Source organism: Triturus cristatus, chromosome 2_1 (genome assembly GCF_964204655.1).
Source record: "Triturus cristatus chromosome 2_1, aTriCri1.1, whole genome shotgun sequence".
Classification (NCBI taxonomy): Eukaryota; Metazoa; Chordata; class Amphibia; order Caudata; family Salamandridae; genus Triturus; species Triturus cristatus.
In genome coordinates this window covers 630807033-630834494 of record NC_140581.1, presented here as the reverse complement: position 1 = coordinate 630834494, position 27462 = coordinate 630807033, and the positions used below count along the sequence as shown (strand labels likewise).

The following is a 27462-nucleotide window of genomic DNA, read 5'->3' as shown; positions in this document are numbered from 1 at the left end:
GATCCTAAGTCAGAGCCAGATGCGAGTGAAACAATTTATTATGCCGAACATGAATTCATATTTCAATTCACTATTTATACATTTTTTTAATACAACAATTTTAGATATACAATATATTAGCTCCTTTATTGGGTAGCTCCAAAATGCTGTTTTCTGCAATATGTAATACACCAGTGGGTCGACTGGTGTAACTGAGGGAGTACCTCAGATGCTAGACCTGAATCTCTCTAAATGCTACTAACTCTTTCTTTTTTACAAAGTGATAAACTTGGGTCCCTGCTTACTGTCATTTTAACCATATTGATTGGGTCTCTGCACAATGCCAAAAGGTCAGACCTGCAAAATAAGCTATAGATTTTCCCTGTATCCCTGACAGATCAACATAAACTAAAGCCTTTCCCTGTAAGATCATCTCGATCATATAGCGATCTAATACTGTGCCCATGTACACGTGTAGAAAGGAAGACGCCTACAAATCAGAAGCACCAACAATGCTGAGACAGCAGCTCGGTGGAGGCCTGGAAGATGGAGAAGAAACAAGTTACTTACCTGTAACTTTGGTTCTCCAGTATTGGTAACTTTCATAGATTCCCATAGCTTGTATCATTCCCCGTCGTCGGAATGGGAGTCTCGGTATCAAAAATAACATAGCAGTAGGTACAAAAGAGAAAGAAAAAAGGCCTAGGCCTCATTCCCTTTTATAGCACATCTACCTCTTTTTGTAAATGAGACCAAAACAAAGCAACAACCAATCAGCTTAGCCTCACCCCACAGAACCTTCCTGAGAGAAGCTCAGAGCCTCAGATTTTCGTAGCCATTGAGTAACAGTACCACCAAACCTGCCGAGGGCGGAGCTTTCCCAGGGGAGGAGGGTGGGCGCATGGGAATCTATGAAAGTTACCGATACTGGAGAACCAAAGTTACAGGTAAGTAACTTGTTTCTTACTCCAGTATTGGAACTTTCATATATTCCCATAGCTTGTATCAGAGTAGCTAGCAGTAAGAAACACATTTTGCCTCCCTGAGACATCTCATTGTGGATTATTATATATATCACCGTACTTCACACTGTGTCAGTTGTTTTTTTTTGCAAACATAAAAGTACCATGCAATCACATAAGAAAAGTACAGAGCAAAATGTGCTAAAACCATACAAAGGAAGGAGGGAAGAAAGGAAAGCTCACCACTCAATGGAAGAGGTTCCTCAGGACTGCCTGGCCCACAGCAGTGTCTTCCTGCGCCAAGGTCTCCAGACAGTAATGTCTTGTAAAGGTGTGCACGCTGCTCCAAGTCGCAGCTCTGCAGATGTCTTTAATCTGGACCCCCGCAAAGAGAGCCGTAGAAGAAGCCATGGACCTCGTCGAGTGTGCTCTAATTCTGCCCCCTAGAGGCTTGTCCGCTGCAGCATGACAGAAGTGTATAGCACTGGAGATCCATCTAGCAATACCCTGTTTGGACAGTGGTAACCCTTTGCGGGGAGCACTGAATTCAACAAACAGTTGCGAAGATTTTCGAAAGGTTTTAGTACGGTCCAGATAAAATTTCAAGCACCGCTGCACATCCAGCGAATGAAGTGCCCTTTCCGCCGGTGTAGACGGTTGAGGAAAGAAAGCCTTGAGAATCACCGGTTCATTTAAATGAAAGTCTAAAGGCACCTTGGGATGAACTTTGGATCAGTCCGTAGAATGACAGTATTCCTTTTGAATTGGAGGAAAGGTGACTGAATTGTAAGAGCTTGCAATTCCCCAATACGCCGTGCTGACGTGAGAGCAAGAAGGAGTGCCAGTTTCCATGAGAGGAACTTCAGATCCGCTCGATGAACCGGTTCAAAAGGAGGCTTCATCAGCTGGTGAGAACCAAGTTCAAATGCCATGTGGGAGGCGGAGGCCTCACAGGAGGATAAACTCTAAACAGTCCCTTGAGAAATTGCTAGACAATTCTAGAGGACCAAAGAGACGGTCCAGAGGCAGTGCGTCTGAAGCGAGAAACTGCAGCCAAGTGCACCTTTATTGAGGAATGAGCCAAACCTGCCTTAGCCAAGGACAGGAAATAAGGAAGAACCTGATGAGGCTGAGACAAAAAGGGATCCACACCTTGCTGATGGCACCAGATGCAAAAGCGGTTCCACTTGAGACGGTAAGTCTTGTTAGTGGAAAGGGCTCTAGCCTGAGAGAGAACATCCCTTATTTCGTGCGAGAGAGGAAGATGTAGGAACTCTCTCTGCTCAGGAGCCATGCTGAGAGGTGCAAGGAACGAGGATCCAGATGCCAGATCTGGCCCTGGGCCATTGTGAGAAGATCCGGAATAGTTTGTAGAGGACGAGGAGGGACCAGAGAAAGAAGGTGAAGCTCCGTGAACCAAAACTGCCTCGGCCATGCCGGGGCTATTAAGATCATTTTGCATGGTTCCGCCTTGATCTTCGTGAGTATCCTCGGTATTAACGGAATGGGGGGAAAAGCGTACACAAATGCACTTGAACAAGCTATCGAAAGCGCATTCCCCAGTGATCCGCGATGGTGAACTTTGCTTGCGTAAAACCGGCATTTTCTGTTTTCCGGGGTGGCGAAAAGATCTATCAAAGGTTTTCCCCACTGCTGTCCGCCTTTTCGTTGAGGACCCCCGGAAGGTGTTCCGCTGTGAGAGATATTCCGTGAAGGATCGCCCATTCCCAAATCCTCTAGGCCTTCCGTGACAACGGAAGAGACCTGGTGCCCCCTTCTTTGTTGATGTAATGCATGGCCGTGGTGTTGTCCGTGCGGACGAGAACCACGGAACCCTGCAACCGCGACAGAAATGCTTGAAGAGCCAGGCGGATCGCTCTGAGTTCCAGGAGGTTGATATGAAGGAGGCGGTGCTTGGGTAACCAATGCCCGCTGACCTGCAAGTCCTGAAGCACCGCACCCCAGCCGTCCAGGGAGGCATCTGTCGTGACAACATGAGGAGCCGGAGTGCTTACGAAGGATAGACCGCGGGACAAATTCTCCTCCTGTGTCCACTACAAGGCGGCGTCCCTCATTGCCGCCGTAATCACCACCTTGACGTCGAAAGAACCGTGAACTTGTTGCCACTGCATGTCTAGTTGTTCTTGAAGAGATCGCATCCGTAATCTGCAATGGGGTATCAGAGGAATGCATGAAGAGATCATGCCTAGCAGGGATTTGTAACGGCGTACTGAAAGACACCTTTTTCTTCTCAACAGATGTGCCAAGGATTTCAGCTTGTCTTTCGCCAGTTGGGGAAGCCTTGTTGAGAGACGTGTCCAAGATAGCCCCTAGGAACCGTGCCCTCTTGGACGGGCAGAGCGACGACTTCTCTCTGTTGAGAGTCAGACCCAGATTTGTGAACAGAGCTGTACACGCCCCGACTGTTTCCTCCGCCATGAACCTGGACGGAGCCTTCAGCAACCAGTCGTCCAGGTAGGGGAAGATTTGATAATGCTGCTTCCTGAGGAAAGCTGCTACCGGTGCCAGCACCTTGGTAAAGATCCTCGGGGGAGAACGAAGTCCAAAGGGTAAAACCCTGAATTGGAAGCGGCTCTTGGCTACTGTGAAGCGTAGAAACCTCCTGTGGGCTGGATGAATAGGGATGTGAAAATATGCATCCTCGAGATCGAGAGTGGCCATGAAATCTTCCGGGTTGAGGAGACGTAAGATATCCTGGAGAGACACCATCCGAAAGGATTGACAGATGAGATAGGTGTTGAGCTCCCTGAGATCTAAAATGGGTCGCCATTTCTCCGGCGTCTTCTTGACCAGGAAAAACCTGGAGTAGAAACCGTCGCCCCTCTGAGACAGGGGAACCGGTTCCACTGCTCTCTTGAGGAGCATCTGATGTACTTCGAGCCTTAAGAGACGCAGATGTTTTGAAGGCATGGCGACAGGGGGCTTGGAAGGTGGCATATGAAGAAACTCCAGCGGATGACCATCCCGAATGATGTTGAGGATCCAACGGTCCGATGCTATCTGGGCCCAGTTGTGGAGGTAGTGGGATACCCTGCCTCCCACAGGTGTCAACGGGGAGGAGAGTACAGTAGGCAGAGCCAGAATGCCGCTATTGTCTCTTGGAGGAGTCACGCCCCTGGCGAGCCTGTTTCCCTCTAGTGGTTGAGCGAGAGAAAGACGAGGACTGGCCTTGTCGTTGTTGGTACTGCGGGCGATACGACTGAGGAGTCGAACCATAAGAAGAGTACCTCTGTTGTTGGTAAGAGCCTCTGTAGGATGTGGTACTCTTCCCTCTGGCCCCACGGAAAGGCACTTTACGATATTGAAGAGTGCCTAGAGACCTCGCTGTTTCTGTATCTTTTTTAATGTCCTGGAGGGCATCATCGACATGTTTCCCCAAACAATGCCTCCCCATCAAACGGGAGGTCCAAGATCTTGTTCTGAACCTCCGGTCGGAACCAGGTCGCAGTCAATCACTTCCGCCGACGTAGCCTCCCCCTCCTGAAGAGTTTTCCTGGCCTCCGTCTTGGCCTCCGATGGAAGTTGGTCCAAGTAAGGCGAAAGGTCTAACCACATTTGGTGATCGTACCTGCCAAGGATCGCCAATGCATTAGCTGCCCTTACCAAAAGACTGGCCATAAAGGAGAAACGTTTCCCCGCATTATCAAAGCGCCTGCCTTCTTTATCCGGAGGGGTGGTGAGTGGCGCCGAAGGGTTACGTGACTTGCGTTGCACCGCCTGGGATATTACTGAATCCGGCTTCGGCTGACCAATCAAGGACGCTGGACTGTCCTCAGGCGCCTTGTATTTCTTGTCTAGGCGCGGCAAAACCGGAATCACCGTAGCCGGGTTCCTCATAGCCTTCAAACCCTCTTCCCAAAGATGGCCAACAATGGGAATCGAACAAACCACTTTCGTGTAGGGCTCCTTAAAATCATTCAGGAAGCATTCTGCTTGGGCCGACGGCATAGGTAGCTGGAAACAACCGGAGGCTCTTTCCATCAGCTTGTGGAAACCCCCAATATCTGCCTGGGGAGAATCCACCGGATCAGGAGTAGGTGAGGCCGGTTCCGGAATGACATAGTCCTCCCACTCAACACACGGATTAGTCGTGTTGCCAACATCTGGATCCTCATCAGAGGATTCATCCGGAACAACCTGGATCACTGGAGGCAACCCAGGGCTGGAAACTTGCAGGTGAGAAACCACCCGAGGCGGTTGCCCTGGCGAAAAATCTGTAGGAGCCGATGGAGGAGGCACAGTATGCACTGCAGAAAAAGTCGAAGACGGAAGAGGAGGATCGTTAGAAAATCTCTTCCGATAATCATGTAACATGCCCTGGAGATCCGCCAGGAGTGAGGAAGGAACCGCAACCATACCCTGGCCTGCGCTGTCCTGACGCCTATAGGATGGTGGATAGGAGTACCCCGGTGTGTAATCGCCCTCCGAATCAGTGTCCTGACATTTCACCAGCAGTTGTGAAGGACTATAGGCATAACCACAAGAATCCTGATCGTCCCCATCAGAGTCTTCTTCTTCTAATAACAATGCGGGAGGCAAGGGGGTCACCCTCCTTGGAGATGTCATGTCTGGTGTTATTCGCCTCAAGGAAATTGAAATTCTCTCCGTCGACGAGGTCGTCGTCGGCGATAATGAAACCATCGTCAACGACTGGATCGTCGATGAAGATATGGGCGTCGACGAGACCGTCGTTGACGAGACCGTCGACACTCCCGTCGTAGTCATCGTCGTCATCGTCGTCATAGCTCTCGTGGACGACACCGTCGTCGTCACCACTGTCGGCGACACCGTCGTCGACACTCTCGTAGACGCTGGCATCGTCGTCGACGCTCCCGTCGACGCTGACGTCGATGCTGGAACAGCAGGTACCGTCGACAAACCCGTCGACGGCTGGACTTTTTTTAAGTTGAGATTTAGAAGTCTTCGTCGACGGAGTCTTCAACTGTGTTGTCGACGATCTAGAGTCCTTTTCTGACCTCTCCGAAGACATAGAAGAGGGCTTCTTGAACACCACAGTGGATACCACCACTGCTGGGGCAGTAGAAAGTCCTTTACACCGTGGTGAGGAGATTTACTCGGACTCTGGCTCTCAGACTCACGGGGGGTCTTTTTGGAGGCCTTAGCAGGGCGGTCAGAGGATGGCGAAGGGGAACCCCTACCCCTTTTCACTGACCTGCGAGAGGAGATGCCAGATGAAGAGTTCTCACTGTCACTGGATGTAGCACCCTTCCGTGACTTAAGCTTCTGGAGCCACGTAAGAAGGCGACCCTCGCGGTCCCGGGGGGTCTTAGTAGAAAAGGTGCGGCAGATCTTGCAGTCCGCAGCCTTATGTTCCGGGTACAGGCAATAAATACAATCCTTATGCCTGTCCTCCACGTAAAGCAGTTTTTTGCCACAGGTGGAACAGGGCTTGAAAAGGGCTTTCTTCTCCTTGTCAGACATTCCAGTAGGAAAACAGCAACAAGCTGGAAGCAAAATATTTGGAAAAAAGCAGTCAACAAAGTTGAAGTGAGCAGAGCTCAAAGGAGACTCCCTAAGCACAACGTGCGGTAGAAAATCTGAGGCTCTGAGCTTCTCTCAGGAAGGTTCTGTGGGGTGAGGCTAAGTTGATTGGTTGTTGCTTTGTTTTGGTCTCTTTTACAAAAAGAGGTAGATGTGCTACAAAAGGGAATGATACGGCTCTCTTTGCGGGGGTCCAGATTAAAGACATCTGCAGAGCTGCGACTTGGAGCAGCGTGCACACCTTTACAAGACATTACTGTCTGGAGACCTTGGCGCAGGAAGACACGGCTGTGGACCAGGCAGTCCTGAGGAACCTCTTCCATTGAGTGGTGAGCTTTCCTTTCTTCCCTCCTTCCTTTGTATGGTTTTAGCACATTTTGCTCTGTACTTTTCTTATGTGATTGCATGGTACTTTTATGTTGCAAAAAAAAACAACCGACACAATGTAAAGTACGGTGATATATATAATAATCCACAATGAGATGTCTCAGGGAGGCAAAATGTGTTTCTTACTGCTAGCTACTCTGATACAAGCTATGGGAATCTATGAAAGTTCCAATACTGGAGTAAGAAACAAGTTACTTACCTGTAACTTTGGTTCTCCAGTATTGGTAACTTTCATAGATTCCCATGCGCCCACCCTCCTCCCCTGGGAAAGCTCCGCCCTCGGCAGGTTTGGTGGTACTGTTACACAATGGCTACGAAAATCTGAGGCTCTGAGCTTCTCTCAGGAAGGTTCTGTGGGGTGAGGCTAAGCTGATTGGTTGTTGCTTTGTTTTGGTCTCATTTACAAAAAGAGGTAGATGTGCTATAAAAGGGAATGAGGCCTAGGCCTTTTTTCTTTCTCTTTTGTACCTACTGCTATGTTATTTTGGATACCGAGACTCCCATTCCGACGACGGGGAATGATACAAGCTATGGGAATCTATGAAAGTTCCAATACTGGAGTAACTGAGCATCATCCCCACCCTTCTTGTAAGATAGACTCTCGAGGCTGGAGCAAGTCTTACCTGATTAACCTAAATGATTAGAAGAAGAGTTACTCTGGTATGAAGAAGAACTCTGTGGAAATGGGAGCCAGAGAAGTAGAAATCTTCCTGGTCAAAAAGGAAGCTTAGGCTAACACTCCTTGAACACCAAATGAAGCATCATCAAGAGGCTGACCCAAAGGTTGTAGCACTGGAATGGAAATGTCATGATGTGTGCATTCTGAACTCTCTTCATACCTCACATAAGTTGGCACTTACAGCCAGAGCAGAGAAATAGAGGATGCAAAAAATAATGCACGTCAACAAATAGAGCAGAACCCCAATATGGTCAAGAGAGGCAAGCAGACATCCCTGTTGTTGCTCCCATTCACCCTCAATGCACGTCTTTGTAAGTGAATTGTTACTAATCTACTTCAATACATTTTTGGAACACTGGATCTATGTACTCGGGATCAATACTTTCAGATGCGGCTTCGACAATCATTTATATAGACCGTTAAATCAACTTTGTTTCAGTTGCGTAACATCTTGTTCAATACCATCAGATTTCCACAGTACAGGTGACACTTTAACGTCATTGAATAAAATAATCCCAATGTGTCCTTATTAAATTATGACCACCCATGTCCTCCGCCAATGATGTGCCTGTCCAGGTCATACAGCTCCTGACTATATATTAATCTTAATAGCCACTGTCACAATTAGTTTTCAAGTATTTCCAAATACTTCCTCATTCTTTCAACTCCCTTTGAGGTGACAAGAATGGTGAGGATCTAAATTAATTGTAGAAATCCAAACAGCAGCATTCCTAACCCTTCTGCCACTATAAAAGGGTCTTAAGATATATCCTTTAACAGTGATGTGCCTTCGGAGCATACTGAATTTGCCAGTGTTAATTTGCTTTCTGTCCTGAAACCGGTTAATAAGTATTTCTCTTTTTGCGATCCACATTAAGGTTTTTAGAGTGCCTGAAATCCTTCTTTGGAACCATGCGATATGCCTATGTGTAATCTTAGCAGACAACATACACTGCTGTTGCTGGAAGCAAGTCTTGGCTCAGATGGTCAAAAACACAATCTGATATCTCAAATATGATGTTTAACAGTGACACCAGGGTGTATCCTACCGCCTTGTTGTTCAACAAACTCCGGTAATCTTTCAAGTGTGTGCGCCCCTCAACATTATTTTCCCCACTACCAAGGTCATACTTCATTGCCGATAGAAGCTAACCTTGTTTCTGCTTTCTTTCATTGGCTAGGAAGACATATACTCTGACAGTTTGCCAGTTCCATTCACATCTCTAATAAGCAATTTAAAAAGTGCACGTTCACTGGCGGGCCTCTTGACGCTGGGAATAGAAGTGGAGAGATCGAAACAGATCTAGTCTAATTATGTGCTTGAGTAAAAAGCCATGTCTTTAACATTTTTCTGAAGTGCAGGTAGTCTTCCTCAAGTCTCAGGGTTAAAGGCAGAAAATTCCACAATTTCGGGTCCAGTATAGAGAACCATGACCCACCTGTGCCTTTGCGTCTGAATCTTAGGACTGCCAGTAGATTCATATGCATGGATCTTAAGGTGCGCTGAGGGGAGTATTTGAGGATTCTCGAAGATATTTATTTGGGACCCATACCATGTATGGCTTTGAATAGGATGCATCCTGTTTTAAACAGAGAGCGCTGCTCCATCGGGAGCCTGTGAAGCTCTTTCAGCAGCGGTCTAATATGACATGGTCTGTCTTGTTGGTAAATAATTCTGGCTGCTTGATTCTGAATCATCTGCAGACGAGGTTTCTGATTTTGTGGGAGGCCGAGGTACATCACGTGTCCATAATCAATTTTGGAAAGAATCAAGGCGATAAGGATTTGGATGTTTGCCTCTGCTGAAAAATCTTCTGATCTTTTGAAGTTTCCGAAGTAGGACGAAGCAAGCAGAGGTAACTGAGCCGATCTGCGAACTCAGAGAGATCCAAATCTATTTGTATGCCCAGGCTCTTAATCACAGGCTTAGGGAGAGGTGCCGTGACTAACTCCAAAGGCCAGTGTGCAGGAGTCTAATGCAGGAGTTTATTTTTGGGGAATAAAGTTTTAGTTTTTTTCCGAATTCAGTTTTAACTGGTTGCTGGTGATGCAATTCTTGATGAATAGCATTGAGTTCCTAAGAAATTCCTCTGATTTAGTGGACTCTTCAACGGTAAAAATTAGCTGCATATCGTCAGCATAGTTGTAAATCATAATCCCCCATCTGACGGAGTCTGGATATGAGTGGGCTTATATACACACTTTAGAGAATCGGGAAAGAGAGGAGCTTTGCAGGACTCCACAACTCATATTTACAGTATTGGACTTGTAGGGTGAAAGCCACACTGATTGCTTGCGGCCCTCTAAAAAAGATCTGAACCAACTCAAGGCAGTCCCTCCAAGACCAGCTGCAGCAATACGATCATCAGTATTTCGCGTTTTTAGGTTTCGAAGGCTGCAGACAGGTCCGGAGAATCAAGGCCTGTGTGCAGTCCTTATCCGCCTTACCTTTTAGATCATCTATAACTGAGAGTATGACAGATTCGGTGGAGTGTGATGGGCGAAAACCTGCCTGATGGGTGTCTAAACAGTTGGTTTCCTCTAAAAAGGAACAAAAAAAACTGGCTACATACATCTCCAATAATGTAGATTAGAAGGAGAGATATAGGTCTGTAGTTAACCAGCTTATGAGGGTCAATGCCTTGCTTTTTTTGCAACGGGATGGCCACTGCTTCTTTGAAGACTGAAGGTACATTACCTTGGGTGAGAGAAAGGTTCAAGAGGTCAAGAATAGTGTCTGGAAAAGCCAGATAGATGGATTTTAATATATGAAGAGGGCATACTTCCTTGAGGGAGCCTGATTTTACTTTGTTTACAAGTTCGTAGAAAAGTTCTCTATTTAGGCAAGCAAAGGTGGTCAGAGAGGTAGAGTTGGGATTGCTTAGAGGGTCTTCTACACTATTATGGCTAGAGTCGATTGAGTCTTGGATTTAAAAAAAAAGTTTCCACAAAGAAGGAATTCAAATCTTTACAAAGTTGCTGTGTGGCAGTGATGGGGGGGGGTCACATGGCCAGGATTTGATAATGCTTTCGCAATCCTGAAAATATCTTTTGACCTATTGTTTGAGTTGAGTACTTTGTTAGTAAAAAATAATCTCTTTTCCTCCAAGATGGCTTTTTTACAAGCCATGAGACTTGCAGCGTATTGCTCTCTAGCCTGTACTAGGTAGGTTTTACGCCATTTCCTTTCGGCTTGACGTACATGGAGTTTCATCATTTTTAAATCAGTAGTGAACCATTTAGATGCTTCATATCGCCTTATATGGGAGTTTTAAATCTGTATATGGGCGTGGATATCGATATCATTCAATTACCAATTCGCAATCTCCCTCTCAAAACTGTCTAAACTGTCTATGTTATGCTGACTAGTGGGCTGCTCATGGTTCAGCGTGTCCCAAAAAGATTTATATCACTACTCATAAAAATAACTGCCAAAATGCACGCTGAATAAATTAAATCCATTAATGATCAATAATACTTGTAATGTACAGCTATGTATAAAACTAAATAATGAATATCATCACTATTGCGCCTTGGACAGGAATTCACCTCACTTAAAGGCTGGTTATATTTAAATGTACAACTAATTATAAAACAACGGCACCCATTTCATAGTCATCAACTTTAAAATAATTTCTGTTTGCTAATTAACTGTTCGAAGACTTGCTAAACTATGTTACCTTCTGGGTTGTTTGAATCACGATTCAGAACTGCATAACGGGGAAGTAATATTCCCTCAGCTTTGAGGATCCGATAAACTTCTCTCCTAAAAAGGGAAAAAAATTAATTCCATAACCTTTTATAACCAGGTTGCCACTAAAAAAAAAAAAAATCATCAATTAATTAGGAACATCTAAATTTCAGATCAAACTGCAACATTATATACCTTTGCCAAGGATACTAAGGTATACACATGTAATTTTCTGTATAAGGAATTGTATTTTCAAATATTTTTTAATATAAAATTACCGATTAACATTTATGGGGAAGAAAAGCACAAATTTATGTCTTAAATCCGGTTGATTGTTTAGCATCAAGACACAAATATAGAGTAAGAACTATGTATTAAAGTTTACATTTTATTACATTTCAGTGTTTTTCTATCTGACAATTCTGAAAAAGAATTTACAAAAATGCTTTAAACAGCCTCAATGCCCCCACCAAGGCTTGCCGGCCTTCCTCCCTTAACGGAGAAATCAGTACAATATCTCATTTTTAATCCCTTAGTAGAAGGGTCATCACAAACAGTCTGAGAACATCAGAGCATTATCAAGCATGAGGCTGATTAAGGGAGCTGTCTAGCATTTTTATGCTCAGCAAGGCCAGAAATTGATTAGGTGCTTGTGGAACTGGATAAAGGTGAGTCAGTAGTAAATGGGGATGTCACGGTTTAAAGTGCGGCAACCATTGTTAACAGGTGGGAGGAAGAGGCCCTTGTTGAAAGGGAGTTGAGGACATGATGAAAGCAGAGGTCACAGTGGATTACTCTACTAAGGCTGTCCACGATGTTCGGGTGAACAACCTTCTTGATGAGGCAGCTGTTAACGGGGCCTCCGTAAGTGAATAACATATCAAAGTCAATGTTTCTGTTGAAGAGTTTGCCAGTAAGGAATATGCTACTTACCAGTATGCATCTGTTCTTGACGTGTAGAGCTGCAGATCTACACACTGTGCATGGATCGCCATCTGGTGTTGGGCACGAATGTTGCAGTTGTTTTTCTCTTGGAAAGTCTTTGGAAGTCACGAGGTATGTGACTCCTCCTTTGGATCATATTGCGCATGGGCTTCGGCTCCATCCTCAGATTGTTGTCGCCAGCGGGGAAATGATGGAGCTTTGTAAGAAAACAGGAAAGATGCCAATGTGTGCTGTATCTAAATAAGATAAAACTGGAACAGAAAAAGGTAGCTGGGGAGGCGGGTGGGCATGTGTAGATCTGCAGCTCTCGACGCCAAGAACAGATGCACACTGGTAAGTAGCATATTCCGTTCTAGGCATATGAGCTGCAGAATACACACTGTGCATAGATCGTGTAGCAGTACCCCCTCCTAGCGGCGACCACCAGTATCTGTTGCTGTTGTTTGAAACAGTGTTTTGAGGACAGCCTGGCCCATACTAGCTTGTTGCTTAGTTTGCACATCTACACAATAGTGTTTAGTGAAAGTGTGCAGTGTAGACCATGTAGCTGCTTTGCAGATATCATCTAAGGAGATGTTCCCTAAAAATGCCATGGAAGCCCCTATCTTACGTGTAGAGTGGGATTTAGGGGGAACAGATAGCGTTCGTTTTGCTTTGTGGTAGCAAATTTGTATGCTTTTAACAATCCACCTACCTATCCCAGATTTGGAGATAGGGTTGCCTTTTTTGTGGTGGTGAGAAAGACACAAATAGTTGTTTGGTCTTGCGAAAAGGTTGTGTTCTCTCGATGTAGTAGAGTAAAGCTCTTTTGACGTCTAGGGTGTGTAGAGCTCTTTCTGCAATGGTTTGTGGCTGCGTGAATAATACGGGCAGTTCCACAGATTGAATGAGGTGAAAGGGAGAATTGACTTTAGGAAGGAATTTTGGATTAATGCGGAGAACAACCTTATTATGATGCATTTACAGAAAAGGTTCTTGAATGGTGAGTGCTTGTATCTCACTGACCCTTCTGAGGGAAGTAATGGCTACAAGGAAAGCTGTTTTCCATGTTAAAAATTGAAGCTCACATTTATCTAGAGGTTCAAATGGAGGCCCCATTAGTCTTGTGAGAACGATGTTTAGGTTCCACACCGGTGAGGGTGGCACTCTAGGGGGAATTATTCTCTTGAGGCCTTCCATGAAGGCTTTTATGGCAGGTAATCTAAAGAGTGATAGATGTTGTCTATTTTGTAGATACGCTGCTATGGCAGCAAGGTGTAGTCTAATAGACGTGTAGGCTAGGTTGCAACTTTGTAGGTGTAGTAAGTAGCCTATGATGTGTTGGATAGACACATCTAAGGGATTGACATTATTGTTGTGACAATAAATCACAAAATGTTTCCACTTGGCTGCGTAGCAAGCTCTAGTGGTAGGTAGTCTAGCTTCTTTAATGACGTTCATACAGTCAGGGGGAAGATTAAGGTAACCAAATTCTAGGATTTCAGGATCCAGATCGCAAGGTTGAGCTCAGCTGGGTCCGGGTGTCTGATCTCTCCATGGTTCTGGGTTAAGAGGCATGGAGAGAGGTGTAATTTTTGGTGCGAAACTACGGAGAGTTCCAGCAATGCGGTGTACCACGGTTGTCTGGCCCAAGTTGGAGCAACTAGGATGAGAGTTAGGGAATGTTGCTGTAGTTTGCGCACCACTAATGGAATGAGTGGGAGAGGCGGAAAAGCGTACACAAATCTGCCTGACCAGTTCATCCATATCGCATTGCCTTTGGACAATGGCTGTGAATATCTGACGGCGAAGCTTGGGCATTTGGCGTTTTCGTGGGTGGCGAAGAGGTCTATTTGTGGTTGCCCCCACGTTTGAAAGAATGGTTGAAGAACTTGTGGATGAAATTCCCACTCATGGATTTGCCGAGTTTGACGGCTCAACAGATCTGCAATGGTGTTTAGGACGCTTGGGACATGATGTGCTAGGAGAAAAATGTTTTGAGGTATGGCCCACCTCCATATGGTCTGTGCTAGCTGAGAGAGCTGCAGAGTGTGTGCCGCCCTGTTTTTGGATGTAGTACATTGCTGTCATGTTGTCTGTGCAGACTAAGACAGCCTTGCCTGAGACGTGTGTCCGAAAGGCTTTCAGGGCTAGAAATATGGCCAGTAACTCCAGATGGTTGATGTGGAGTAACTTTTGTTGATGTGTCCACCTGCCCTGCATGGTGTGATGTAGTAGATGAGCTCCCCAGCCGGAGAGCGATGCGTCTACCAACACCAGATCTGTTAGCTGACCTTGAGCCTGGTTCCATTGGCGTGTTAGGCACTCTTGGAGAGGACGCATCTGGAGTCTTGCATGAGGTACTATGAATATGCAAGAGGCCATCATCCCCATAAGTTGCATAAACACTCGGGCTAGAAGAGAGTGTTGAGGTTGAAATTTGGCGGGTCTAGAAGGGTAAAGATCGTCCTGCAGGACGTTAGGGACGTCTGAGATGTTGTAGTCGTCCCATGGGTCTGGGGAGCCTTTAGGAGTAGGGTCCCCCGTTGGTTGGTTGTCCGCCCCGTCCCCTGTGTCGTAGATAATATCATCATCATCCTCATCTGGAGATGGTGTGGGAGAATGATGGGGGGGGGGGGAGGAGGAAGAGGAGGAGGAGGAGGAGGAGGTGGTGGAGGAATCCTCAAAGGGGAGGTGGCAAAGTATCTCCTTTTTGGTGGTGGAGCTGGTGCAGGCTTGTCCAGTGATCTTTTTCTGGTGCTAAGCGACAGATGCCCAGTCTTTGGATCCTTTACGAGAGTTTTTTGGTAAGGATCGGGTCGAAACAGTTAGTCTGTAAGGGGCGGATCCTTCAGTGCCGATGGTGTCGGAGCCATGGGTATTTTAGGCGTGGATTCGGCACTGGTTCTTGGTTTCGAACTGTGGGGTTTAGCAGTGTCTTTTGACTTCCTCGGTTCCGAGGTGGCTTTCGGCTTCAAGGTTTGGGAGTCTAGGCTTTTCGGCTTCTTGCTCGGCTCCGAGAGTGTTATCGGTGCCGAGGAGCCGGTGCCAGTCTTCGGCGCCGAGAGCTTCGGTGTCGACGAGGAAAGGGGAGATTTCTTTTTCGGTGTCGGTGCCGATGAGGTTTTTTCGGCACCGAGGGTAGGCTGGCTCGAGCCCGAGCTGCCTGAAGGCTGGATGGGCTTCTTAACCGGGCCCGGAAGCGAGGTATGGGAAGCAGTCTTTTGGTGCATACCTAAGCCCGAAGGCGTGACCGAAGCCTTTTTCAATGGCGTGGAGGGGGGTTTAGGGTCGGGGTCGACGTCTGTACTCACGCCCCTCTGTGCCGGAGTGATGTCCTTGACGTCGGAGTCGTCAGCTTCGGAGGCGCTGACGAGGCCTTCTTCGGTGTGCTATTGTTCCAGGACATCGATGCCTTCTTCAAAGATGTCGTCGGGGATCGAAGTTGATGAGTGAGCCATTGTTCTCCTTGCTCGTCGGTCCCGGATCTTCTTCTTCGATCGGAAGGAGGCGCAAGCTGGACAGTCCCTTGCCTCGTGTTCTGGGAAGAGGCAGAGGTTGCACACCTCATGGAGATTGGTGTGGGGAAACTTCGACCCACATCGAGAACACTTCTTAAATGGCGTCCTTTCCATCAGCCAGGAACGGAGCCCAGGTATGCCCGAAGGCCTTCGTCGACGACCGGAATCGAAGACTTAGATTGTTGAGAGTCGCGTCGAGTGTTGGAGAACGCGATCGAGACAATACCGTCGAAGGGGGGAGGATTGCACACTGAACAGGAAAACTGGAACGGTTCCGAACTGGAGCGCGAAGAACACATCCGAGCCCGATGGCGAAAAAAAACAATCTGAGGATGGAGCCGAAGCCCATGCGCAATATGATCCAAAGGAGTAGTCACATACCTCCTGACTTCCAAAGACTTTCCAAGAGAAAAACAACTGCAACATCCGGGCCCAACACCAGATGGCGATCTATGCACAGTGTGTAATCTGCAGCTCATATGCCTCGAACATGTCATTAACTTTTTCCAAAGAACTGTGATAAATAGTACTTTTTATTGCAAAAGGTACACACAGTACCATTATTCATCCAAGCAGACATAGAATTCACTCCGTTTTAAGAAAAAAAAGTCTTTGGCGGTCAAATTAAGATATGCAACTGTACTTGATACAAAATCATCAAGTCAAATTTGCAAATTCTAAAAAACGGTCATTTCTACAAATAGATTTACTTCTTTCATTTATTAATATTCCAAGCAGCACCCCATCACTATAAAGCCTATCTAGCGAAGGAACACTTGCCTAAAACACCTTCTCCTCAGACTACTTACCTTTAGTAACATTATTTTTGATAGATGCTTAGGGTTTTAAATACAGTTTGGAGATCAAGGTATTCTGCCATAGAGGTATTCACAAATGTGCAGTACACACGCTCTATTTAGAGTTGTGCGAAAAGAAACATTTCTGCTAGGAGAGCCTCTGCTAACCATACCATCAGAAATCTTTAACCAGTGATCCAAGTGGCAGTGGACCATTGATCGAAATATCACAGACAGTCCGCCAGGGTCGGACTGGGAACACAAACCAGCCCTGGCAATGCAGCCTGACCGGGGATGGATGGGGGGCAGCTAGTGAGAAGCATTGGGGGCGATTTGCTAGTGTGGAGCACTGCTGCCGCTTTTCTTACAGGGGGCGGAAACCGGCCCCCTGTAATAAAAGCGTCCCCCACCACTCCAAAACTGGTCTCCACCACTCCACCCTACTAGCCCATTGGGAAAACGCCTGGTGCCCGCTACAGCTGTCCAGCCCTGCAGTGCGCCCAATTTAGGGAGGATGTTCCCAACATATTTTTTTTTCCTGTTTAGGACTGCCAGGGAAAGCCATGTGGTCCCATATAGGAGAGCAAAAAATTTACCACTACGTGCTGGGAAAAAAGTCCTAGCATGCCAAGGACATTTATTTTTGGTTTTAAAAATAGAAACTCTTGGGGCGCGGCCAAGCATCGAACCGTGATGGCCGCGTAGAGTGAAGCTCCGCCACCCTAATCTTCCCCACTTCTTTCCTGCATCCTTTATCCGACCTTCCCGAAGGCTGTTCTGTTCGGAGAAGTAGCGGCGACTATCCCTGCCACCCCGGCTCGCAGTGGACGTCTGGGGCCAAAATCATGAAGACTGGCGGGGTGCGGCCTACTTGCAGAGCGGGAGCGGGACCCGCAGTGCTGCCAGAGGCCGAGGGAGTGACTCGGCAACGCTGACGGTTTCCCGCGGCGATGCGGGACCCTGGGGGTGATCGAGACACGTCGAGACCCAACACCAGCAGAACTACGGTGAGGGAGCTCCGGTTGGGCAGGAGGGACCCAGACCTGAGCACCATCCTCACCCAATTGGTGCAAACTTAGCTGACAGTGGTGCTGGGCATTGGGGACCTAGTGGCACCTCGTTCTGCTCACCCTGCCCGCAGCCGAAGTCGGGGGCCGTAGTTGCGGGGATCAGCGGATCGGAGCCTACTCCCAGTGTTAGAGCCAGGACCCACAGTCCTGCTGGAGGCCAAGGAAGTGACGTAGCTTGGCGGATTGTTTCCCGCGGTGAAGCGGGACCTGGAGGACCATCGCCTATGAGAGAGGTGTGAGAGGCCCCCCCGGGCAGACCGTGCTGTGACAGGGCCGCAGAGATCCGCAAGGGAGGGCCCGCCTGGTCTGGCGAGGCCTAGACCTGAGTGCCAGTTTACATCAATTGCCGGAGGCCAAGTCGAACAGCGGCAGGCGCCCCTGGGAGGGACAGAAATCGGGGTGGTTCACTGGGGTCAGTAAACATTCAGGATCGCCGATCGCGGCAAGGTCTCAGGGGCCCGGGGGCTCAAGGCGGCGCAAACCAACAAACTTGACCGCTACACTATACCTAAGGACACGCTATTGAACCAACTGTCGAGAGACGCCTCCTTGGGCGACCTGGGAGAAGAGGAGCAGGAATTGTCACGGAGGGATGTCATGGTCACCATTACCGGAGTCAAAACCTCCCTAGAGCACAAAATGGACAACATGGCAATTGACGTGATTCTCATCAGGGCTGATCTAGCTAAACTGAACGAGAAAGTCAAACAGGTGGAAATCACTGCCACCAGTCTCGTCGGGGATGTCACACCTCCAAGGAGAAGTCCGCAAATTACAAGATTTCTGCCAATTTACAGAATTAAAGCTGGACGACTATGAACAACCTGCGCATTTTGGGAGTTGCAGAAGAGTCGGAGGGACAGTCTAAACCTTATCCTGAAACATTTGCGGCCTAAAGGCCTCAGCAAATTCTTTGTGATTGAAAGAGCCCATAGGGTCCCGGGTGGCCTTCACACGCCGGGCGCTCCCCCGCGACCGATGTTAGCTAGAGTCCTGAACTTCCGAGACAGAGATATTATCCTCCAGAAGGCCAGGATGGGGGCCCCCCTTCGCTACGAAAATGCGGACATAAATTTTTCCCAGACTTCACACAGAAGGTACAAAGGCAGAGGAGATCGTTCCTTGCAGTGAGATGAGATCTCAGAGAAAGGGGCCTGAAATATTCCCAGCACGTCTCCGGGTCGAAGCAGAGGGGAGAGCTTGGTTCTTCGAACATCCGGAAGCAGTGGCAGATTGGATTGAACACCGGGGTGTTAGAAGCCCGAATGACCGCAACGACAGGGAAGGTGAAGTTAATCGGCCTTCCTGAGGATGAGATCAAGCCCGCAGCTGAACCTGAACTGAGTAAATGGGGCCTGGAGCGGGGTGGGCTCGGGAGGGGAGGTTACCTTGTGTCTGGTCTTTTGCAGTGGTAGACTCTTATGGACTTGACATATTTACTTACTTGGGTAAGTACTCTTGAATCTATTGGGGATAGGGAAGCGGAGCGCTCTACCCCTCCTTTTCTTCTACTTTTAGTTCCATACGAGGGCGACAGGCACTCTGCAAGCTTCAAATGGGCAGTTCTAAGCCCAGAGTGCATGGCAGCAGGGTGGGGGGGTCGTTGGGAGAGGGCGTGTTGTTTGGTTTTTGTTGTAATTATTGCATCAGCAACATCTACCGCAACTCTCTTAGAGGAAGTAGGGGCATTTTCTAACCCATTATGGCTACACAGGGGGACAGAGGGATTACAATTCTAAGCTGGAATGTCAACGGGTTGGGGGATAAAATCAAACGCAGTGTGGTCCTCCAATACATCAAGCGTCAGTCCCCTGATTTTGTATTGCTTCAAGAAACCTATCTTATCGGAAATGCATGCAAAGCCATGCATAGAGGGAGTTACACCATGTTGGCTCATGCGGGATTCACCTCCAGCTCGCGAGGAGTGGGTATCATGATGAGAAAATCCTTCCCGCTGGTGGTACAGGCCACCTGGACAGATGACCGAGGTAGGTATATTGGGGTCTCGGGCACATGGGAGGGGCACTCAATCACTCTTCTGTCGGTTTACATACCGCCTGGCTTACAAGCCACCACCTTCAGGGACCTAGGGACTATTTTGCTCGCTATTCCAGAGGGCCTGCTAATACTTGGGGGGGGGGGGGGGGGTTAAACTTGATATTCTCGGGTGAGCTAGATCGCTTTATGGCAGGGTTTGGCTGGAGCAACCATGTCCAGTGAGGCCTCGATCCAGGTGGTGAAGTTTTCTGCAGCTGAGGTAAGATTTTGGTTGGTTTGGGGTTTAAGGTTTTCGAGGGCTATGATCCAAGCTTCTACTGACAATTTGGCCCAGGGACGGACTCTCCTGGGGGTACTTTTTGTACCTGGGGGTTGGGGTGGTGAGTTAATGTAGATGGGGATCAGGAAATGATCAGACGAGTGGGATCGCCCACCGACAGTTCATTGTTGTTGGTAAAAACTGGATCAAGTGTATGGCCTAGATTATGAGTAGGGCCTGTGACATTTTGGAGGAGTGGAATCGCTAGCAGGTCTTGAGTCAGATCTGAGGCATCAGCCTTGTTAGGGTCATTGAAGTGTAAGTTTCTTTGTATTTTACGAAGGAGGGTTCAGTGTTAAAAATTAAGCATAGTTTAACGCTGTCAGCTGAAGATCAAATCCATCCAGATTCATACTGGTTAGCAGGTAGTGGATTTCTTGATATTTGTTGTCAACAAAAAGGTGTAATTTGGTACTGGCTGGATTAAGCTTCAGTTAGGTGCTTGAGAGTCAGAATTATATGATGCAGAGAGAGTCTGAGTTAGTGAATTTCAATCTTATAACAAGGCCTTCAGATAGACGTTTGATGTTGCAGTCATCAAGTTGATACATGAGAGGTTCCATGTATAAACCAAAAATAAGAGAGGGCAGGATGGAACCATGGGGCACTCATCAGGTGATGAGGAGTTTCTAGGAGCAGGAGGTAGCCACATGAATAAGTGACTAATGGTTGGACATAAAAGAGGAGAACCAGCATATGACAGTTATGAAGAAACCTATTTGTGATGACATGGTGTGGTTGAGAGTAGGGAGGTCAACCCTAATAAAAGGCAGTGAAGTGGTGCGAGACAACAATGAGGGCAGGGACATTCTAGTCAGCGAAGAGGATTACATCTACTACTGTTTAGGTGGCTATCTCCATGCTATATTTTGATTTGAAACTTGACAACGCTGCGAGAAGAGGATTCATGATATGTTGTTCAAGTTGGATGCAGAATATTGTTTTGTGATTTTGCCAATAATGGGTCAATGAGCAATGGGACAATAGTGGCCATTGTTGTCAGGGTCCAGTATAGGGCAATAGTAGGTCTTCAGGGCTTCTAGAAAGATTTCTTGAGAGGGGTAGGCATTGGTGAGGATTTTCCAGGGTAGCTTTTGATCAGTGATGAGGATATAGCACTGTTTCATATGCTCTTGATTGTCGAGGTGGTTGAAGTCTCCAAGGAAAGTACTGTATGTGTGATGGGTGGTTGGGTGATAAGAAATAGGTTACTTACCTGTAATTGCTTTTATCCAGTATTGGTATCTTTCATAGATACACAGTACTATTAATAAAGCAGTAATATAATGTTTTGTATACTATCATGGTGTAATCTATGAATTTAATAGCCTCTGTACCTCCTTTTTAAACAAGCATTTGCAATGCAATAGGTCTCACATTTTAGAAACTTTGACCTATTGGTATTGTAAATAACAGTGCCTTTTATTGTTGCAGGTTTTTTAAACACATAGTTAAAAGGCATTGTCATTTACAATGCCAATGGGTCAAACTCTCGCAATTGCGAGACCTATTACATTGCAAATGCTTGTTTAAACTAGGGAGACTTGCTTGAGCTCCGGGCTCTGACATCATATTCCATGCCTTCAGGTTGACTACAGAAAGTATCCACCCTCCTACTCCCGTCATTTCAAAGTTTTAAAATTGGGAATGACAAGCGTACACTGTGATGCCGATCTTAATGCCTAATCTGGGAGTAACTAGTAAGTAGAGGGGTCATATGGTTCTTTTTCAGACTAGAAATCGCATTGTGGCATAAACAGAGAGTCTTACAGAGGCATCTATTGCAAAATAGAAGTCGCCGGAGTGTACGTAAATGATCTCAGACTGATATTCTCAGGCCCAGCACTGATGTTGTTGCTGCGTTCTGGAGTGCCTGCTGCTTTTGAGTAGTCTGTTTTGGTAGAGAAAACAGTAAGGAGGAGTTGTTGTCTAATTGTGATAAAATCAGTGCCCTAATAACGGTTAACTTGAAAGAGGACGGAAGCAAGGGTAGAGTTTTCAATGTGATTCTCAGTAGTCGCATACAAGTTTCTGCTAACGAGTACATGTGGAATGAAACAAAAAAGGTGGAATCAAACAGCAATCCTATGCATGTACTTCAATACAATACACGGATAGTCCGACGCCTTTGTATACAGATCCGCAAGATGGTTTATTAATGGCAGGCAGAACAACATGGGGATCCATAGATATAGCATTTGACTTAGGAGTGGTGTCTGGTGTGTGCAAGGAAGCAGTTAACATTAGCATTGGAAGAAAGCATTCAGCTCTCTCAGCCTTGCAGTTGTGGTGGAGTGAGCTAAAGAATGATGGATTAAAACCAGATCAGTTGACTGTGGGCGAGTGTTTGATTTGCTTAAACGCTCCGTCCATCATCCCCTTTGGTATCGCTTTGCAGTTGTGATGGACATAGGAGGTGCCACAGCTTTACGGTCCCACCACCCGCAGTTGGAGACCGCTCCAGGAGGTTGGTTGATGCGGTGAGGCATGAGATGCGGATGCAGCTTGCACAAATATGGTTTCGACTTTAGCGATCCTGAGTAAAAGAGCACACATGTAGTCGTCAAGTGGAAGTAGCATTACAGCACACCATCAGAATGCTAGAAGGCCGCACATGCTTTTGCAGGCCAAAGATGTGGTCGGAGGCGAAGGGAACGCGCCTTTGGGGACCCCCGCTACCAAAACATTAGTCCCTTTAGGCTTCTGGAGCTTTTCCGTTGCTTACCACTCGCAGGTAGACATTGAGAGAAGTTTGGAAGCCCCCCATCCTGATCAGTGATGGTCCTTGCATTGGGCTGGGCAAGGGCAGCAACACGTCATACCGCAGTCTTTGGCAAACTCACCCCACATCAGTATCTGAAGCAGCTTGACCTTGAAATCTTGAGCCAAAAAAGGCAGGTTCTTGGCACACAGGTCAATCTAAACCGGACCCTTCAAGCCACAGCAACAGCATGCCTTGGACCTCGAGTCGCTCTCTGGTATAGTGCTCAGAACTCCATTGAAGTCAGAAGGTAAATGTCTTCCTTCTTCACGGGGCCAGTTAATATTACCAAACACCAGAAGTTCGTATGAGACCAACCAGCCACTCCGAATCAGCAGTGCCCGAAACTTAGGAGGGATCCAAACAAGGCCGGTTGTTTCAGGTACCGTTCAGTACCATGGTAACAAATCCCTATTGGCCACAAAGAGTCTGCTTCCATGGTGATGGTGAGCATCAATTAATACCATGGTCCAATTGAATATGGTTAGTAACTTGGACATGCGGCGTGAGAAGCTTGGGGCATAAGAGGGACAGTGTAAGGATCCTGATGAACTGTAAGCAACTCAGTGCACAAGGACAGAGAGAAGCTAAGAGCGTATGAACGTACAGAATGAGAAGCTTGGGGTACAGAGTGCGAAGGGATCGGGTACACGTTCATATCCATATTATGTTAGGAACTAGGGGTGCACGGGGATTGGGGGCATGGCCATGCATTGTTAGATTAGATACAGGGACAGATAGTGTGAAGCGCTTGGGGGTCATGTCCATAGTGGGTAGGAAGAAGCACAGGATACAAGGAGTGTGCAAGGAGCTTGGGGTGCATGGGCAGGGATCTTGGAGATATTGTTCTTCCTACATGGGGGACTAGAGCCACAAGGGCATCTGAGGATCGTAGACAACACACACAGTCTGTTAGGAGAGTGCTTACATTTTTTTGCCGTTTTATATGACAGGGTATTGGAGCGCTTTACATGAGCCCCAGTTGCATTACAGACGGATGCATTCATTTCTGGTAGGCACGGGGTGATTAAGTGATTTGCCCAGAATCACAGGTTGTTGAGCCGAGGCCAATACAGGAACCTCAAAGACTTCGGCAGCTCTTGCCGTTACACCACATCCTCGCGTGCAGACAGGTAGAGAATGAGAGCACCTGTGCCTACTGTGTGAGTAGTCTCAGTACATTAACAGTGGGAGGAGTTTGGGTACCTATTCATAAAAGGGAGAGAAGTTCAGAGTGCCTGTGCAAACTCTTAGGAGTTATGGGGACATGAACAGCGAGGATTGTTACATGCAGCGCAGCGTGCACAAAATTAATCGTGTTTGCATTTGCACACTGACGTGCAGCACAGCATGTGACCAAACATGATGGTCATAGCATACTAAATATGCCCAAATCAATATCCGTCTCAAGTTATTAGAGTTCTTGGGTGCCTGTGTTCTTTATCGATCGCCAATTTTGCTTGGGGGATCCCTTCTATCTCTGTAATGAACAAGCCCAGGCTGCTGCAGTTATAGGCTGATTGTACAGGCTTTTGTGCAGTTAGCCACAAGTCTCTAATCCTGCAGTAATTAGGATTTCCCGAGCAGGCCTGTTTCCAGGAAAGGCTGAACTCCTAGCAGCTTCACACACTAAGTACAAACCAGGGAACGTGGATTGCGCCGCGAGGTCACTGTGGTAGAAAATAGCACTTACACTAAAGGTATATCCTGATAAAGATAAGATAAAGTACCACAAATGTACATTAAAACGAAATTGTAAACTGCAGAGGACTTCCTTTAAAAGGTGATGGAACTCCAATGTTACCAAGGCATTTAAAAAAATAAATAGGCGCGGCTGCGAAAGTGAAAGCGACTGGAAACATGCTCCAGAACAGATGGCACCATGCATGTCCATGCTCGCTCCCGCAAGCTGGAGGCCGTGGGACACGCACGAGTTTCTGGAGTGATTCCAAGAGGCCCTCTTCTAGAGCAGGGTATGCGCGCTGCGCTAGGCTCGACCTAAAAAGAACAATATTTTAGATACATCCAATCAGTAGCTAGCACCCTCTAGAACCTTCCCAAAATAGGCCGAATCACTCAGATTTTCCAGCACAAGTGTGGATAGGAGTACCGGAGTTTAAGGGGAGCCTCTCAGTGTAGGAGGGTGGGTTGCATGTGAATTTGCGAAAGATACCAATACTGGATAACTGCAGCTACAAGTAACTTATTTCTTATCCAGTACAGTGGTATCATTCATAGAATGATGTGAAATACCACGCACTCCGTTTTGAATGAAAGATAATCAGATTAAAGAATTTTGAAGCGTGCTGAAGAGGAGTCGTCCTCTAAACCCAGGCGAGAAAATATGAACAATGGTTGCACCACTCAAAGGTGAGTGGTGTCCCTCTAATAGCACAGCTGAATTGATGCGACGAGTCGCAGATGATGAAAAAGTTCCACAAAGGTACTCTTAAAGTTTTAATGTGTTCAAATATCCATTATCGTCATGAAATTCAAACAATGTGATTGTTTAAACAGTTCCAATTATTGTTTTTAAGGAAACCAAAAGAATCCCCGATGCATTTCGGGTGGGAAACCCTTCGTCAGGAGGAATCCTAAAGAATGCAAAGATAGGTGTGAGTATCACAACCCCATAATTGTAAAACGAATTAACTGAGAGCTAATTTAAAAGCGAGATGGTCATGATATGTTATTCACAAAAAAAAACCAAAAAAAAACGTAATAGATGAATTAAGAGATGATAGTAAGTGAAAAAAAGTCCAATGCCAAGTTGACCGACTTGAAAAGTTTGTGAATGATAGGGACCAACCACATAATTATTGCCTAATGTGCACCGAAAATAACGTGAACAGTGACAAAGCTAAAAACTGAACCGTTAGTAAAATCGTAGCCATATAAATACAATCCATTTAGTGACTGAATAACGCACATGGGCATAAGAATTGTTGAAAAGAGTGCTGTGAATGCAAATAGTACCAGTTTAGACACACCCGACTTCGTGACTGAATAATCTGACACACCTAAACAAAAACGGTAATGAAAGTTGTAACATAAGCAAATGCGCTAAACTCCGTAATTATATAGCATCTGGTGAAATAACATGCATGTTAGCCAAAGGTTAGATAAACAATTCAGCCAGTTAAACGTGGCTTTACCTTCAGTTTAGACAAAAGTCAAACATGTGCGGTGCTCGCATAAGTGATCAAACACTTCGCGTTCGAGTAAGTTATAGGCAAAGAAATAGAAAACAGACAAGTGATGCGACCTCACAGTGTCGGCCATCTTGAAACGGGAAAAAGAAAAAGAAAACTAATGTGGGTTGTGGTATAAAGTAAACTAATGGAAAGTTGATGAAAAACTAATGAAAAATGGAAAGAAAAATGGGAAAATAGAAAGCGTAAAGTGTTGTTGCACGAAAGAAAAAGAAAGGAAACGAAAGTTGTTATAAGCTACAGTGGAAAAGGTAAAACAACAATAAACAAATTTAGCAACACGGAACCAGCAATATAGTACACAGCAAAATTATCCTTTACATGAAGCTACTAAATTCAATCAGATCGTTGAGTCCATTAGGTACCAAAGAATTCATTTTATAGATCCAAAAGGTTTCACGTTGAATCAAAAATTTACTGTTGTCTCTGCCTTCTTTATGTGGAACAATTTCACAAACAAGGAAACGCAATTGGTTGATGTTGTGCCTGTGTTCATTAAAATGTGTGGCCACAGTGGACTTCATATTCTTGTTTCTGATGTTGCTTTTGTGCTCATTCAAACGTGTTTTTATTTTCCTTTTGGTTTTACCTATATATGCTAAGCCACATGGGTATTTCAACATATATATCAGGTTTTTCGAATCACAAGTAGCTGAAACAAAAAGTTTAATTTGATATCCACGTGTAGGATGTTGTAAAGTGTTTCCTTTAATGATGCTGTTACAGTTGCCACAATTATGGCAAGGCATTGTGCCCTTGTATGGCAACGATGGTTGAATGACATTTAATGGTTTCAATAATTCCAATAAGTTTTTGCTCCTTTCATAGGCAAACAACGGTCTTTCCAAGAAAATTTGATTAAAATCAGATTCTGCTTGTAACATAGGCCAATGTTTAAGGATGGTTCTCTTCAGGCTGAAACTCTCAGTGGAGTATTTAGTGACCATAACAATTCGAGAAGTGGATTCAATGTTACTCTGTTGTTGTTGCAATAACTGACTCCTTTGTTTTATTGAACTTTTGTCGATGGCCTTAGTCAGGATCTCAGGTGGATAATTTCGGTCTAGAAAACGACGTCCCATGCTTGAAACCTGTTGTGCTAGTTGAGGGGGTTCTGAAATAATGCGTTTGATCCTGAGAATTTGAGAGAATGGTAAATGGTTTTTGAGGGAAGGTTGATGAAAACTAAAATAATGTAACAAATTGTTTCTATCAGTGTCCTTTCTGTAAAGATGTTTCAATGTGATTATCTTTGATGTAAATTAGAACGTCCAAAAAGTTGATATGCGATTCATCAATATTGTAGGTGAATTTCAATCTTTCATTAACCTGGTTCAATTGATTAATGGCTTGTGTTAATGTGGTTTTGGGACCACGCCAAATTAAAAAAATGTCATCAATGTAACGCAAAAAAAGAGATAAGTGAGATTTCCACGGATCGCTATTGACAATGTGATCCAATTCAAATTTGTGCATAAACAAATTGGCGTAGCGGGGAGCTGCACAATTGCCCATAGATGTACCATTGAGCTGCAGAAAAAAATGGTTGTTGTGAAGAAAGTAACTGTGATATAACGTAAAGTGTAGAAGTTCTAATAAAAAAACTTGTAAATCCAGTGGTATATGTGATTGAAGTAAA

At 46.0% G+C, this 27462-nt stretch overlaps 1 protein-coding gene across 2 annotated transcripts in view; it reads right to left on the bottom strand.

Moving 5' to 3' along the window:
- PPIP5K2 (diphosphoinositol pentakisphosphate kinase 2) overlaps nucleotides 1-27462 on the bottom strand; it is a 1583220-nt gene that overhangs the window by 1310373 nt on the left and 245385 nt on the right. For both annotated transcript variants that reach the window (XM_085632565.1, XM_085632566.1), the window contains exon 5: nucleotides 11211-11296. In XM_085632565.1, coding sequence (XP_085488691.1) covers nucleotides 11211-11296 — 86 coding nt within the window. The remainder of the gene's footprint in view (nucleotides 1-11210; nucleotides 11297-27462) is intronic.